The 16270-nt window shown below is 36.1% G+C and overlaps 1 protein-coding gene across 5 annotated transcripts in view; it reads right to left on the reverse strand.

Annotated features, from left to right (window-relative positions):
* KIAA0586 (KIAA0586 ortholog) overlaps nt 1–16270 on the reverse strand; it is a 131906-nt gene that overhangs the window by 95648 nt on the left and 19988 nt on the right. Inside the window, exons 1-6 of one of the 5 annotated variants that reach the window (XM_076004002.1) lie at nt 15645–15802; nt 14926–15210; nt 13941–14011; nt 9854–9923; nt 8065–8134; nt 225–399 (exon numbers count right to left, since the gene is read on the reverse strand). In XM_076004002.1, the coding sequence (XP_075860117.1) occupies nt 225–399; nt 8065–8134; nt 9854–9923; nt 13941–14011; nt 14926–15124 (585 nt within the window). In that variant the 5' untranslated portion in view covers nt 15125–15210; nt 15645–15802. Of the gene's footprint in view, nt 1–224; nt 400–6551; nt 6622–8064; nt 8135–9853; nt 9924–13940; nt 14012–14925; nt 15211–15644; nt 15803–16270 lie in introns of those variants that run through there. The other 4 variants (XM_076004003.1, XM_076004001.1, XM_076004004.1 and 1 more) reach the window with 4 other exon arrangements.

Below are 16270 nucleotides of genomic sequence, written 5' to 3' on the forward strand. Positions count from 1 at the left end.
AACTGGGAAAGTTCTGGATTCACTAGAGCCATCACAGTGATTAAGGAGTAATTTTCATGATACCTGAGAAGTAATACACAACCACAAATAGGAAAATTCTTTCAAATTGAGAAGAACTAGAATGTTCCTACTTTAGTTGGATACAACCATTTATAGAATCAGTTCTTAATAAATATTTCTATATTTCACAAAGTAGTTATGAATATCTGGGGAGAAAGATATACTTTTATCAGTGGAGCTGCTGTTGCAATGGCAGCCGCAGTTGCTGCAGCAACAGTTGTAGCTGAATCAATTCCACTGGGTGAAGTTCTAGTTTCCTGAGCAGCAGCATCTTTTTCTGTGCCTGCATCTTCTAAAAGATGTACTTTTACTTCCTTAACAACAGGCATGCTTTGAGCTCTATAAATAAAAAAGCAATAAAAATATATTAAGTAAGCTACATTGAACCATTTCAAGAAATATCTACAAGTGGTAATCTGATAAAGGTAGTTTTGATTTTTTTAATTAAATCACCTATCAAACACAAAGTCATTTGGTGAACAAAATTTGTTAAGGTTCAGGTCACTAAGGACTAAAAAAATAAGATAATTTCCTGAAGGCAGTGATATTAATTTAAAAAAATAAGACTTACACATACGAAAATGGCATGGCACAATTACAAAGATACATAATTAAGAAGTACAAATTTAAAACACGCAGAATACACAAAGAAATGTTAAATGCCTGAGGTGATGGATACCACAATTACCCTGATTTGATTAATTCATATTGTATGCCTGTATCAAAATATCACATGTGCCCTATAGAGATATATAACTAGGGGGGGGGGATGGGCAATATACCTAACCTTAATATTTGTACCCTCATAATGCACTTAAAAAAAAAGATATATAACTATTATGTGCCCATAATAATTAAAAATAAAAAAATTTTAAAAAGAAAAATAAATAAATAAAACATGCAGGAAAAAGCTCTAATAATTCAAGTATCAAGTGTTCTCCCCAAAGCAGACATCCCAAGATGGTTTGTTGTTTTTAAAATCACTGATAATTTTATTCTCTAAATACTTTTTATAAGAATTATAACATTACTGATTTATACTTTGTGACTACTATTTTTTCTTTGGCTTTATTGAGGTATAATTGACAAAAATTATATATTTTTACAGTGTACATGTGACGTTTTGATATATGTATACATTGTAAAATGAATACCACAATCAAGATAATTAATATATCCCTCAATGCGTATAGTTATTTTTATGTGTGTGTAGTAAGAACATTTAAGATTTACTCTTTTAGTAATTTTCAAGTATATAATTCATTATTATTAACCATAGTCAGCATGTTGTATAATAGATCTCCAGAATTTATGCATCCTGTCTAACTAAAATTGTACCCTTTGACCTATATCTCCCCATTCTTCCCCACTCCCAGCCCCTGGCAACCACCATTCTACTCCCTTCTATGGGAGTTCTATGAGTTAACCTTTTTGGATTCCACATATAAATGAGATTATATGGTATTTTTCTTTCCATCCCTGGCTTATTTCACTTAGCATAATATCCCCAAGAGGGATGGTTAAAACTGCTCCAAGTAATTTTATGAATTCTAGCTCACTCAGATTTATATAATAAATGTCACCCACTTTATCAAAATGGGCACAAAACACACTACAAAGCAGACTGGATTAAAAATGAGCCCAGAAAATAGATGGATATTTGCAGTAAGACATTTAATTAAATATTAGGGGGGGAAAAGTCTGGTTGATTTTGTCCTATTTGGCCTAAAGGAAACAATGAAAGGAACCACTGAAAAAACTAAAGAGTCCCTAGGAAAGTCTAAGTAAAATTGGCAGGAATATGTCTCCTGTTCAGCTGCTGGATTTCCCCCCTTGATTTTTAAAAGTAGCACAGAACACTTAAACTTACTTCTCTTTGATATTTCCCCATTTCTGCTAAGAGCATCTTCTCTCAGTCTCAAAATTTTGAGGTCGCCTTGCCTTCTTCTCTACCTGCTTACCTTCTCATACCCAATTGAGAGATCAAGTCTTGTCAATTATTTCATCACAATTGCAAGAAGAGTGTCATAGAATTACAGAGGTGGAAGAACCTTATAGGTCATCTATCCTGATTTCCTTATTTTACAGATGAAAAAACTGACATCCAGAGAGGTAATGGGATTTGCTTGATCAGTGTCACAGAACTAGTAAGTAGTAGATTTAGGGCCCAACTCCCAGAGATCTTCCCATGACACCAGAACTTTCTCTCTCAGATTAGCACTTCTCCCTTCTTCTTTCTTCCTCTCTACTAAAAAACTTCATCACCTCTTACCAACTATTTCATTCTTCCAGTTTTTCTTGCGTAAAAACTTCCCACACATGTGTCTCCACCACTTAAAAATTCAAAATTGTTCCTTATAAGCAACTGAATAGGCTAATTCGCCCTGTTTGGCCTTACTCCACACTCTGGTCCTGCCCTACCTTCCTGTATAAACCTCCTATTACTTCACAAATCGAGAAGACTCACATAACGTGACACTCTCACAGCTGACTCCTTGCTTTTTCTCATTCCATTCTCTCAATCTTCTTCCACTCAACTTACTACATACATCCTTCTCCTTCCTTAAGATTCAATACAAGCGTTACCTTTTTAATAAGTCTGTCCTTATAACACTTCTTGATCTCTCTCTTCATTAACTCCTTTTTTCATTTACTGCCTATACCATACAACTGAGGCTTGATAATTGGCCATCCCATGATTTAAATATGTGTACAGAATAACTTGATAATATACTGAATGCAATTAGGCACTCATTCTTCTATATATGCACATATTCTCTCCCCAACTAAGCTGTAAGCAACCCAGGGGGAGAAAGACATCTTTTACATCAAACAGCAACTAACAAAGGGTTAGGTACACAGTAGGTACTCTATATATATTTAACCAATTGAGGGGCATACTAAGAAAATATAATTCAGATATTCATTATCTTTTGGTATTCCTGTCTGAAGTCTGAAAGTGACTTACCCTTGACAACTGAGAGAAATAATATAAGGCTAGACTTAAACTTACTTATTTATAGGCTTTTAAATTTTATTTTTCCCAATTATTAAACTAGCAAATCCTCAATGTAGCAAACATAAAGAGCTCCTAAGTATAAATACTGGGAAATGCATATAGCCCATTAAGAAGCAATTATCTCCTTCTAGTCTTTTTTATTAAGAATTTTTTCTTTATTCCTAAATCCACTGAATATTCCAATACTAAGCTGTAACTGATCTCACCAAGAACACCAATAATTCTTCTTGCTCAATTCAATGTACATTTTCCAGTCTTTCTTTCTTCACCTCTGAGAAGCGTATGAAACTTGGAACCTAATTCCCCTTGGCTTTATGAACACCACACCGCCTCCATCTCCCTCCCCTCCCTTCTCCTCCCCTCCTCCTTCCCTTTCCTTCCTTGTTGAGATAGGGTTTTGCTCTCTTGCCCAGTCTGGAGTACAGCAGCATCATCATAGCTCACTGCAACCTCAAACTCCTGGGCTCAAGCGATACTTACTCCTGCTTCAGCCTCCCCAGTAGCTGGGACTACAAACATGCTCCACCACAGCCAGCTAATTTTTAAATTTTCTTTTAGAGATGGGTGTTTCACTATGTTGCCCAGGCTGGTCTTAAACTCCTGGCCTCAAGCCATCCTCCTGCTTCAGGCTCCCAAACTGCTGGGATTACAGGCATAAGATACTATACCCAGCTGTAAGGACATGATGATCTTTTTGTTTCTTTTTTATTTTTGTTGTTGCCAAAGTTACTCAAGAATCTCTTCTTATTTCTAACTTATGCATTCTCTCACCATTTTTCTGACTTGAATTTGTCCAGGGTTTGCTTATTACATTGACACACTTCTAAGAACTAGCTGAAAACATTCTACTGTGTTCATGTTTTCTGCTTTATCTTATATAGTTCATTTCTTCTGCTTTCCTTGCTTTTTTCCCATCATTCAGCTTTTTAAAAAAAAATTGTTTTCCTGCTAAATTTCTTAATCAGTTTATTTGTCTTCACATTTTTATACGGTATAACTTGGTACAAAAAGGTGATAAGTGTTTTCACAAATAAATCCTAATCTCACAAAAAGATAAAATCAAACATCTATGCCACCTGATGTGATACATAGGAAGTACGTAACAGCATCTATCAAATATCCTTGTCACTTCATGAAATTCAGGGTTGAGAGAAACGGGTTAAAGAATAATAAAAAGAAATACTCAGCAAAATCCAGAATATGGGCTGGGCGCGGTGGCTCACGCCTGTAATCCTAGCACTCTGGGAGGCCGAGGCAGGCGGATCGCTTGAGGTCAGGAGTTCAAAACCAGCCTGAGCAAGAGCGAGACCCTGTCTCTACTATAAAAATAGAAAGAAATTAATTGGCCAACTAATATATATAGAAAAAAAATTAGCCAGGCATGGTGGTACATGCCTGTAGTCCCAGCTACTAGGGAGGCTGAGGCAGCAGGATTGCTTGAGCCCAGGAGTTTGAGGTTGCTGTGAGCTAGGCTGACGCCACGGCACTCACTCTAGCCTGGGCAAAAAAGTGAGACTCTGTCTCAAAACTAAATAAATAAATAAAATTAAAAAAAAAAATCCAGAATGTGGGAAACTCCTCAGTACAAACAAAAAAATTTTAAGAAAAATGAAAGAAGGGTAAATTTATAGATTGAAACAGATTTAAGAGACACATTCAAATGCAATGTATGGCTATTCCTTAGATCCCGATGCAAATAAATTAACCACAAAAAATAATTATGAAACAATCAGGAAAATTTGAATACTGACTCAATATTTGATAATATTAAGCAATTATTATTATACTTTTGGTATAATAGTATTATGGTAATGCCATTTTTAAAAAATCATCTTTCAGATACACATATTAAAATATTTAAGCCTGAGGAAAATAGCAAGACCCAGTTTTTACAAAAAATAATTAGCCAGGCATGGTGGCACGTGCCTTTGTCCTAGCTACTCCAGAGGCTAAAGTAGGAGGATCACTTGAGCCCAGGAGTTTGAGGTTGCTGTGGCTATGATGATGCCACTACACTCTCTCCCAGTCAACAGAGAGAGATCCTGTCTAAAAACAAATTTAAAGATAAAATGAAATGACTTCTGGGATTTCCTTAACAATAATTCCAGGGGAGGGAGGGAGTTACAAATGAAACAAAACGCTAACAACTAAAACTAAGCTACAGGAACATGGGGTTCACCAAATTATCCTCCCTACATTTGTAAATATTGAAACTTTTTTAAAATAAAAAGATGTTAAGTTTATTACTGTTATATAAGCAACACCCACACAGTCATGATCGATTTATTAAAAATACTAGAATAGCTATGAGAAGATGGGAGAGAAAATAATTTAAGAGAGCTAAATCTTATCATAATAGGATAAGTACAGTCTAAATTTATGAATGAAAAATAGGTGCTATAAGCACATTACTTTAATTTATGAAATATCCTCTCAAAGGAAAGAGGTAAAAGAATTAAAAGTGTCTGCCTTTGGGCAACCTGCCTGGTAGTTAAGGAAATGGTGGGGCAGAAGATGGTAGTTTTTCAGTACAAGATTTTCATACTATTTGGTTTTTTAAAACCATGTACTTTTATTACTTTCATTAAGGATTTTTAAAACTAAAAAAAATAGATGTACATATCTTGTCAAAATAATGGTCCTGTTTAGTCTATTTAACACATCGAGGTCTGTCTGGAAAATACTCAGCCATGTAATATGAAAAATAGAAACATTTATTGAAGAAGATAATAAAACACAAGAAACATTATACTAAGGACAATGACACTTCAGTTCCCTTCAAAGTAGGCACCTTGAGACCTCACACAGTTCTCCCAGTGTCTCTTAACCTAACCTGTACACATTTAACATTCTTAGGTGTTTTGCTTGTTGCAGGCCTTCCAGAACATAGATCACTTTCAACACATTCTCAACCATCTTTGAAGCATTTGTGTCACACTTTACTTGCACTGCATTCATTGCATCGTCCCCAAAAGCCTTCTGAATCATTTGAACAGTTTCCGCAGAGGAATGTTCAAGCTTAACGCAAAATTTGATGCAGATTCATTACTCTACTTGCTTAGTCATTTTGAATGCGATGGCCACACAGTACACATGCTCACGCAACCACATCTAGTGCCCCCCTGCCTTCAGTACGATGAAGGCATCGTTTTTTTCATGCAGGCGCATTCCAGTCCACTCTCTTTGGCTGCCAGGTTATATCAGTGTCATGCAAACCATTCTCATTATGTTGACAATGGCTGGATACTTTCCGGACAGACCTTGTATGCTTTGATTTCCACTTCAACTGTTATGAATATTGCTACTTCTGTTTTTTATTTGCTTTCTCCTCAAAATACTTTTGTTGTATTTTCATTTTCAGCCTATTTCATTTAAAAATATCTCTTAAGACATAATTAGACTGTCTTTTAACCCAACATGAGAGTCATTTTTATAGTTTTGATTCAGTTACTATTCTCTACAGTGCAATTACCTTCTCAGAGGCTTTTCATAGTTGTTTGTTTTTTTAAATTCTGTTCATTCATCCTTAATTGGGGAGAGATCTGTCAATAAATAAAAAGGGTAGTGTTCACAATTACCTCTCACTATCTACTTGTTTATTAACAACTTCTCTCTCTCAGATCTGGGAGATCTAAGAGATTTCAGTTCAGAGAATTCTGACTGGAAGGCAAGTTAATGAAGTCCTCATTGCAGTTGCAAGCAGCCCCTTCATCTACCACAGTCAGCCAGCCAGCTGGTTGGGAGTGTAATCACTTTCCATCCAACTGAAGCAGATGTAAATCTGCAATTTCTAGTTCAAATAGAGAATACAACAGACTATACCACTCCTCATGCTCTCACTTTTGCTTTTTCTTATATATGTACAAACCCAGGATACAATTTTTCATCCGAATGCCTCTCCTAACGGCCATATGACATATTGGGAAATGTAGGCTAAACAAATGTTAAAAAAAAGGCAAAAACCTGATGGAGCCAAAGAATCATTTAGATCCATCCTTTTGATTTAGGGGTAGTATTTATGTATTTATTTTGTTTTCTTCAGTCCTTCTTAGAACATAATATATATGCCATAGATAACTGTAGGTAGCAAAAGAATAAACATTTTATTTTAATAGACATATATTTATTTTAATTATATTACAAAATCCTGATTTTACATTTACAGAAATAATATAAAATTTTCTTTATGAATGAAATGAGAACTCAAAAGTAAGAAAAATTTTTCCTATTTTCTAAGGGGCCTTCCATACTGCTCTGGTTCAAAAGTAGAATATATTTAGCCTAAGAATATGATCTCCATCTATCCCCACTGATGATAGAGATGATAAAAACTGCCTCCATACTAGTGGATGTATTCTGGCTTCACATTTACTATGTGCTATTGTCAGAGTTGGTTTTGTATTTTATTGCTATTTAATATAAAGTTGGGAGGGCGTATTTAGGTGAAGTAACCATGGTCCCCTTTCACTCCATCATGATGCTAAACTCACCTCTTTATCAGATTTTGACCAGGAAAAGTCTAAATGTCCTTTGATAGTTAATAATAAGTATTATGTATAAGGAACAACTTGACCATTGCTATAAGAAATATAGTGAAGTGGTTAAGAGAGCTGGCTTTAAAGGCAGTCTGCCTGGGTTTGAATTCCAGCCTAGTAACAACATACTGAATGACCTTGGGAAAAATCAACCTCTCAATGCCTTGGTTTCCTCATCTGTAAAATGAGGATTCTGTAAATTGTGATGGTAATGGAATTTATTTCATAGGCAATTGTGTTAAATGAATTAATGCACTTCTACAATAATAATTGCTAATAGCTACTAAGTACTATATATGTGCCTAGCACCATGAGAAAAGCTTTATACATATTATCACACAATACATATTTCACATGGTGAAAAGAAAGTTTTTCATATGTCCAAAGTATAAATGAAGATTATTTTAAACATAAGAAATGGTCCAACTATTTTCTGTAAATAAAACTTACTTTTGTTTTAAAACTGTTCTTACAGCATCTTTCTGTCCCATTGTGTACTGAGAAATAAAGACATCGTTTGCTGCAAAATCAAGACATAACAATATATTTTAGATTTCTTGAAAAATTATTAAGTTTTAGTAACCTACTCAAAAAAAGTCTTTTTTAACTAAATGGATGTTTAGGAGTTCAGCAATAGGATTTCTCAATTTAAAAAGGTTAGAGGCCAGGTGCAGTGGCTAATGCCTGTAATCCTAGCACTCTGGGAGGCCGAGGTGGGAGGATCTCTCAAGGTCAGGAGTCCGAAACCAGCCTGAGCAAGAGAAAGACCCTGTCTCTACTAAAAATAGAAAGAAAATAATTGGGCAATTAAAAATATATAGAAAAAATTAGCCGGGCATAGTGGTGCATGCCTGTAGTCCCAGTTACTCGGGAGACTGAGGCAGAAGGATTGCTTGAGCCCAGGAGGTTTGAGGTTGCTGTGAGCTAGGCTGACACCACAGCACTCTAGCCCAGGCAACACAGTGAGACTCTGTCACAAAAAATAAATAAATAAATAAAAAAGTTAAGGCACAGGTGGGGCACAGTGGCTCTTGCCTGTAATCCTAGCACTCCAAGAGGCTAAGGCAAGAAGATTGCTTGAGCTCAGAAGTTCAAGACCAGCCTGAGCAAGAGCAAGACCCTATCTTTACCAAACATAGAAAAATTAACCAGGCATTGTGGCATGAGATTGTAGTCCCAGCTGCTTGGGAGGCTGAGGCAGGAGGACTGCTTGAACCCAGGAGTTTGAGGCTGCAGTGAACTACAATGATGCCATTGCACTCTACCTGGGGCAACAGAGCAAGACTGTCTCAAAAAAAAAAGGTAAGGAATAAATTAAGTAACTAAGTAATAATATAATCATCATAACCCCAAACCCTAGAGGAAAAAATTTGTTTAAAAAAACCTGAGGCCAAATTGGAGACATATGCTCAAACTCTAAAGAGAATACTGTTTAGAACAAGGTAAAACCAACTGTTTTAATTTTTTGTCATTAAATATTTCAAAGCATATTTTTAATCTATTATTTTACCAAAGACCATTCAAAACTTCCAGAATTGCAGGCTGGTCCGATGGTAGTGGGTTATCAGAACGTATTAACATTAGTGTCACTAAAGTTGATATTCAATTCCCTACTGCTAAATTTGACTAGTTAAAAAAAAATTATAAAGGGATATCTAATACCAAATAATTTATCCAGAATTATAAAGAGATATCTAATACCAAGCCTATGTAATAGGTTGGTAATAATACGATAACCTTTATTATTGCAAAGCTTTTTCTGGATTTTAGAGAGTCTATTAATACTTTACATTAGGAGGAAAAACTAATTTAAAATGAAAATAACAAAAACTGTAAGGCTGTTCAATGAATGTCTAAACATCAATTCCACCCTTAAGAAGGAAATTCTGACACATGCTATGACATGAACGAATCTTAAAGATACAATGCTAAGTGAAATAAGGCAGTTGCAAAAGGTCAAATACTTCATTTATATAAGGTACCTTAGAGTACTCAAATTCATAGAGACAGACAGTAGGATATTGGCTACGAGGGGCTGAGAGGAGGGGAAATGAAAAATTAGTGCTTAATGGGTTCAGAGTTCGGTTGGGGGAAATGAAAAAATTCTGGAGATGGATGCTAATGATGATTGCACAACAATGTGAATATACATAATGTCACAGAACTGTACATTTTTAAATAATTAAAATGGTTAATTTATTATTTTATCACAATAAAAAAATCATTTCTATTCTTTTACCTTTTTGTCTGTTGCTCTCTTCTGTTTTATCCAAAGGCAACCCTTGTATTGCGATGTCTTTAGAAAAATCCTTTGGGATATGAAAAGAAGAAATAAGAGACTAAATAAAGCTTTATGATTTATTACTTATCAAGTGCCATTTACTAACTATGTGACTACCATGTTCTGGGAGGGCAGGACTATGTATTTTATAAACTTCACTGCCAGCACCACTCAGTGCTTAGATACCTTGAAGCTACTCAAGGATTTGTTGAATGAGTGAGTAATGAATGCACTGTCAGACAAGTGAATGAATGAGTAAAAGTACCAGCAAGCCAATGTGGTACTGAGAGTCAGACTCAGAAGGCTCCTCTGTATAGGTGACACCTACTAGCAAATAACTTTCTGCTCACATGTATAACCCTAGATTTCATCTCTAAGATTCTATTCAGTGCTGAGACACTATGACTTTAATTATACTAGGTTCATTCAATGTTGCTCTTCATCTGCCTTAGACACATTTTTCCCCTTTTTCTGCTAAATCAGAAAAAGAAAGGAAAAAATCATAAAAGGAAACTGTTCCAGGCTATCCACTGATGACAGATGTTAACTTTATACAAAATAGCCAATGAGACTAACAATACAGTAGAATGCATCTAGGAAATTAATATAAAGAACTGCTACAAATAAGAAAAAGATGTAATTCTTTTTCAGCTTTTGTGAATTATGTAATTCACAAAAAAATGAATACAAATGGCCATATACATAAAAAAACCTCCCCTTTGCTAATTATAAAAGAAATATAGGGCTGGGCGCGGTGGCTCACGCCTGTAATCCTAGCTCTCTGGGAGGCCGAGGCGGGCGGATTGCTCGAAGTCGGGAGTTCGAAACCAGCCTGAGCAAGAGTGAGACCCCGTCTCTACTATAAAAAGAAAGAAACTAATTGGCCAACTAATATATATAGAAAAAATTAGCCGGGCATGGTGGCACATGCCTGTAGTCCCAGCTACTTGGGAGGCTGAGACAGAAGGATCGCTTGAGCCCAGGAGTTTGAGGTTGCTGTGAGCTAGGCTGACGCCACAGCACTCACTCTAGCCTAGGCAACAAAGCGAGACTCTGTCTCAAAAAAAAAAAAAAAAAAAAAAGAAATATAAAATAAAATGAAATGCTTTTTTTCAACCTATCAAAATGGCAAAGATTTCTTTTGTTTAATTTTAATGTCCTGTGTTGGTAAAGATAGAGGAAAATAACTCACTCATGATCTTGCTGCAGAGAATATATATATTGGTACAGTCTCTTCAGTCTTTTTTTATTTTTTTGGAAACAGAGTCTCACTCTGCGGCAGGGGCTAGAGTGCAGTGGCATCATCATAGCTGACCACAACCTCAAACTCCTGGGCTTGGCTGGGCACAGTGGCTCATGCCTGTAATCCTAGCACTCTGGTAGGCCAAAGCAGGAGGATCACTTGAGGTCAGGAGTTTGCGACCAGCCTGAGCAAGGACGAGAACCCCCCCCCATCTCTACTAAAAATAGAAAAAATTAGCCAGGTGTGGTGGTGCATGCCTGTAGTTCCATCTGTTGGAGGCTGAGGCAGAAGATCGCTTGAGCCCAGGAGTCTGAACTTGCTATGAGTTAGGCTGATGCCATGGCACTCTAGCCTGGGTGACAGAACCGAGATTGACTCATAAAAAAAAACAAAAAACAAAAAAAACTCCTGGGCTCAAGCAATTCTCCTGAGTAGCTGGGACTATAGGCACACCACTGTGTCCACCTAATTTTTCTTTTTTTTTTTTGTAGAGACACGGTATCACTTTTGCTCAGGCTGGTTGGTACAGTCTTTCAAGAGGTAATTTAGAAACATGTTAAAAAGTGTGCATATCCTTCAATCTACTAATTACATCTAGAAATTAATCCTAAGGAAATGGCGTTGGATATGCACCAGAAAGCTCATCATATGAAGGAATACAAACAAATGAACTATGAAACACATATACCCTGAATATGTATAAACCCATTAAAAGTTTCTAGAAAAAAATTCAATGACATGGAAAGACATCCTTAATACTACCTGGTTATAAAACAATATGGTACCATTTCATAAATATACATGAGAACAAAAACCTCAAAATGTTAACAATTGTTGGCTTTAGTTGTTTTTTTTCTCTTTTCCTCTTTTTATTTTCTAATTTTTTTTTCAGTTTTTGTGGAAGGATTAGCCCAGAACAGGAAAACGGACATCCCATCTTCTGGTAGTAGGGAGAAATAGATAAAATAGGAGCAAATAAAAATGAATTTATAAATGTGAGGAAATTTACAAATTCCTTCAGTTTTCTCATTAAAAAAACATGGTGAAGTCAATCCACACTGTAACTTTGGCACTCATTTATGAAACAAAAACATCATGCAAAAAGATTGTAGTTTGTGTTATGATAAAATGATACTGAATTAGATTTGCTTTGCAGGCATTTTACATTAGGCAAATCTATATAAAACAAGCTGTAAGCCCATATTAAATCAAATCCTGCCTGATTATCTTCACTACAAAGATCACCCATTTATCCTCAATCATACAATAAAAGTCTATCCATACATATGAGTAATTATTTATGTAATGGAATACAATTATCATTAATCATTTTAAAAGGCCTGTTCAAAAAAGAAATAAAAAACCACCAGCCCAAAGGCAAGGCATTTACTCAGGGACCAAGTACACACATAATTATACATTTTATTGTGAGCTTTTAACAAAGGGGTCAAGTAAATAGTCTCAATTTAATTCTTAATTAACAAAGCTTTAATTTTCAAAATATCACACTAAAAAACTCCCTTGTTGTACAGACTTACTAAATTGACAACACATTGGTCAACATGATTAGATGTCAAAATCTCATTAGGTTTCATGACCAAAACATTATATTATCATCAAATACTTTCAGCATTATAATAAAAAAAGTTAAGACAACAGTTTCATGTTATTATTTCTGAAAGAACTGTCCCCCCCAAAAAATAGACCACACAAGGCAGGGTGTTGTGGCTCACACCTGTAATCCTAGCACTCTGGGAGGCTGAAGCGGGAGGGATTTCTTGAGCTCAGAAGTTCGAGACCAGCCTGAGCAAGAGTGAGATCCCATCTCTAGTAAAAATAGAAAGAAATTAGCCGGACAACTAAAAATAGAAAAAATTAGCAGGGCATGGTGGCACATGCCTGTAGTCCCAGCTACTCGGGAGGCTGAGGCAAAAGGAGCCTAGGAGTTTGAGGTTGCTGTGAGCTAGGCTGATCCCACAGCACTATAGCACAGGCAACAGAGCGAGACTCTGTCTCAAAAAAAAAAAAAAAAAAAAAAAAGGAAAAAGAAAAAAGAAATAGACCACATAGTAGTTAGAATGTTATGTAATCACACCTCCCTTTTTTTTTTTTTTTAAATTGTGTTGGTACTATTTCTTTTCCTTTAGCTAAGAGGATGTTAAGTCTCCGGTCAACAATAACTTTCCCTAGATAGTAACAGAGTTTCTTTTCAGTTAAAATATTTCTTTCAGTGGCCAATATCTCACTAATAGATATTCTCAATTCTAGGGAATGCCTTTTGTTTAATGTCTCAAATGCTATTCAAGTCACAGTTGTAATATATAAAACACTTCTTCTGCCGAGCACAGTGGCTCACGCCTGTAATCCTAACACTCTGGGAGGCCCAAGCGAGAGGACTGCTCAAGGTCAAGAGTTCAAAACCAGCCTGAGCCAGAGTGAGACCCCATCTCTACTAAAAATAGAAAGAAATTAATTGGCCAACTAAAAATATATAGAAAAAATTAGCCGGGCATGGTGGTGTATACCTATAGTTCCAGCTATTTGGGAGGCTGAGGCAGAAGGATTGCTTGAGCCCAGGAGTTTGAGGATGCTGTGAGCTAGGCTGACACCATAGCACTCTAGTCCAGGCAACAGAGTGAGACTCTGTCAAAATCAAACAAACAAACAAAAAAACACTTGTTCTGGTTAAATGATACTTAAATAAAAACAAGGCATATTGATAATCAAACACAGTTTAAGAACACATTATTTGATGATACTGAAAATTTTAACATAAGCATAAATAAGAATCCTTTTGCTTACACTTTCTGATGCAGTAGGATTTTCTAATGAAGACTGATGATAATTTCTAGCAGAAGTTAAGTCTGATGAACCTAACAAAATCAAAGAATCAATTTTAGTGATTTTTAAATCTGAACTTTGCCTTTAGAAACTGTATAGGCATGATTCAAGAACTATAAACTCCATATTAATGTGAGACTCAATTGGAAGACACTTTGTATGCAAAAAAAAAAAAATCAAGAAAATGTATTTATATATACCCAAACAACAGTTTTTACAATTGATACTTGGAAAAATAAGGTTCAGTACTGACAAAGTGAGATATATATAAAATGTTTTAAAATATATCAGTACACTATTGGATGTGAACAAACTATGGGTAGAAATATGTTTATGATGTAAAAGTCAGATTTAACAGCAGGCCTATTAGAGTGTCACCACCGTACCCCCCAAAAAACACCATTACTAAAGCATTTTGTTGTTTTTTCCCATATATTCATTAGATCCTAAAAATTACCAGCAAAGTGGGTTAAGCCTATGTTATCTTCATTTACACTGAGCTCTAAATAGGTTAAGTGAATTGGAATACGGAAGCCATCAATGGTAGTCATGCTTTTCTACTACAAAAAGAAAATAGAGCATTTGGGAAAAAGTGCAACTGGGCAAAGTAAAGCACATTATACAAGTGTATCCATCATAGATGTGAACAAGAACAATGTGCAAGAACCCACGCCACAAAAACCCCCCAAAACAAAAAACCAACCACAATAAGAGATGTTAATGTTTCATTCATTCAATCTAGTCTAACACTGTAGACTCTGCCTGGCCATTTTCCCAGGAAACAGACTCAGTGTTCAAACATATGTGCAAACTAGACTTCTATCTTACATTCCAGGAATTTAAACATTAAGAATCCTCTAAATTTCAAAACAAAATGAAATGAAAATAAGGACTAAAAGATTTCAAAAAGTGATAACTGGTTGAGAAACTATATGGAATCACATACCACATGATGTTCCATTCAAGCTAGTTCTCGTTCTAACAGGAAGACGTTTATTTGCAGGCAACGCTGGAGGGACACAGGGCAACTCATCTTTCAGCAAAGCCAAATTATCTCCATGATTTGGAGAATCTACCTCACGAAGTCTCCTCGGTGGTATTTTAGCCCTTTTTTTCTTTTCCGGGCTAACCTCAGAGCCTTTCATATTGTTGGTAACAAAACTAGTCCCACAGTTCTGACTGGAAGAACTTTCTTCTGTGTTTATAAGACTTCGAAACAAAATTTTCACCTCTTTGAGGACCGAGGAGTAGAAGGAGCAAGGGGGATATATGATAAAGAAAATGTAAATCTCAAAAGTGATTTTAGAACACGCAGTCAACTGTTTTAAAAAAGCCACTAAACTGAAAATTTAAATTTTGGTATTTAATCCAGAATTAAAAATGACTATAAAGTCATATGTACCCATTAATCGCAATCAGTCTATCAATGCATCACGCCAATGAATCTGAAAGTGGGGGTGACAAGAGAACGGCGGCATGAGGAACAATAACCATAATTAACAGAGCACTCCCCACCCCAAGAGTTGATAGCGCAAAACCAAACAGACGTAGAGGCGGGATTAAGGTTTGAGATTAGGGAGTCAAGCAGATAAAATCCAAACGCTATTGTTTTAAAAATCACGCATATGAGAAGGTTAATAGCCTTCGTCAAAGAGTCTTACACACCCTTCTAGATGCAACCATCGGACACCTAAATTCACCCTGTGGGACTCCTGGACGTCCGGCAACCTCGCAGTCCCCCAGGTATAACCTGACAACAGCTTCAGTTGCCCGCTGGTCAACACCCACTTCCTTTAAACCCGCCCTTGAGACACAACACGCATGCGCGCCAAGAAACCAAAAAGCTAAGTGTTCTCCGGTGCTCTTCCATACTTCTCCGGGTAGAAACAAACTCCCGACAAAATACTTAAAACAGAGTGGATTTATTTTTTTTTAAGGTAGCACACTGTCCCACAAGATTTAACATTAAATAAAACCCGAGAGACTCATCGAAGATCTGAAGAGTTCCCGACTTAGCCGGTAATATTATATATGTGTAATAGGGACCGTTTACAGTGTAGCTCTTGGAGACCGTTGGGGAGGTGCAATTAAGTAAATTAGGCTTCCAAAGCGTTTCGACAGATTCGGGTCGCTATTGGGGAGGAAGTCAGGAATAGAAAGCGTTGTCTAAGCAGAAACATCACCAAATTATTTCTTCGGTGATTTTATAATTCTCTCTTGGTATAGGATTTTTCCTCTAGATGTCCTCGCCTTATAACGAATCGACGAAGAAGGGTTTAAGTGCTCTTGAC

Source organism: Microcebus murinus, chromosome 6 (genome assembly GCF_040939455.1).
Source record: "Microcebus murinus isolate Inina chromosome 6, M.murinus_Inina_mat1.0, whole genome shotgun sequence".
NCBI classification, from domain to species: Eukaryota; Metazoa; Chordata; class Mammalia; order Primates; family Cheirogaleidae; genus Microcebus; species Microcebus murinus.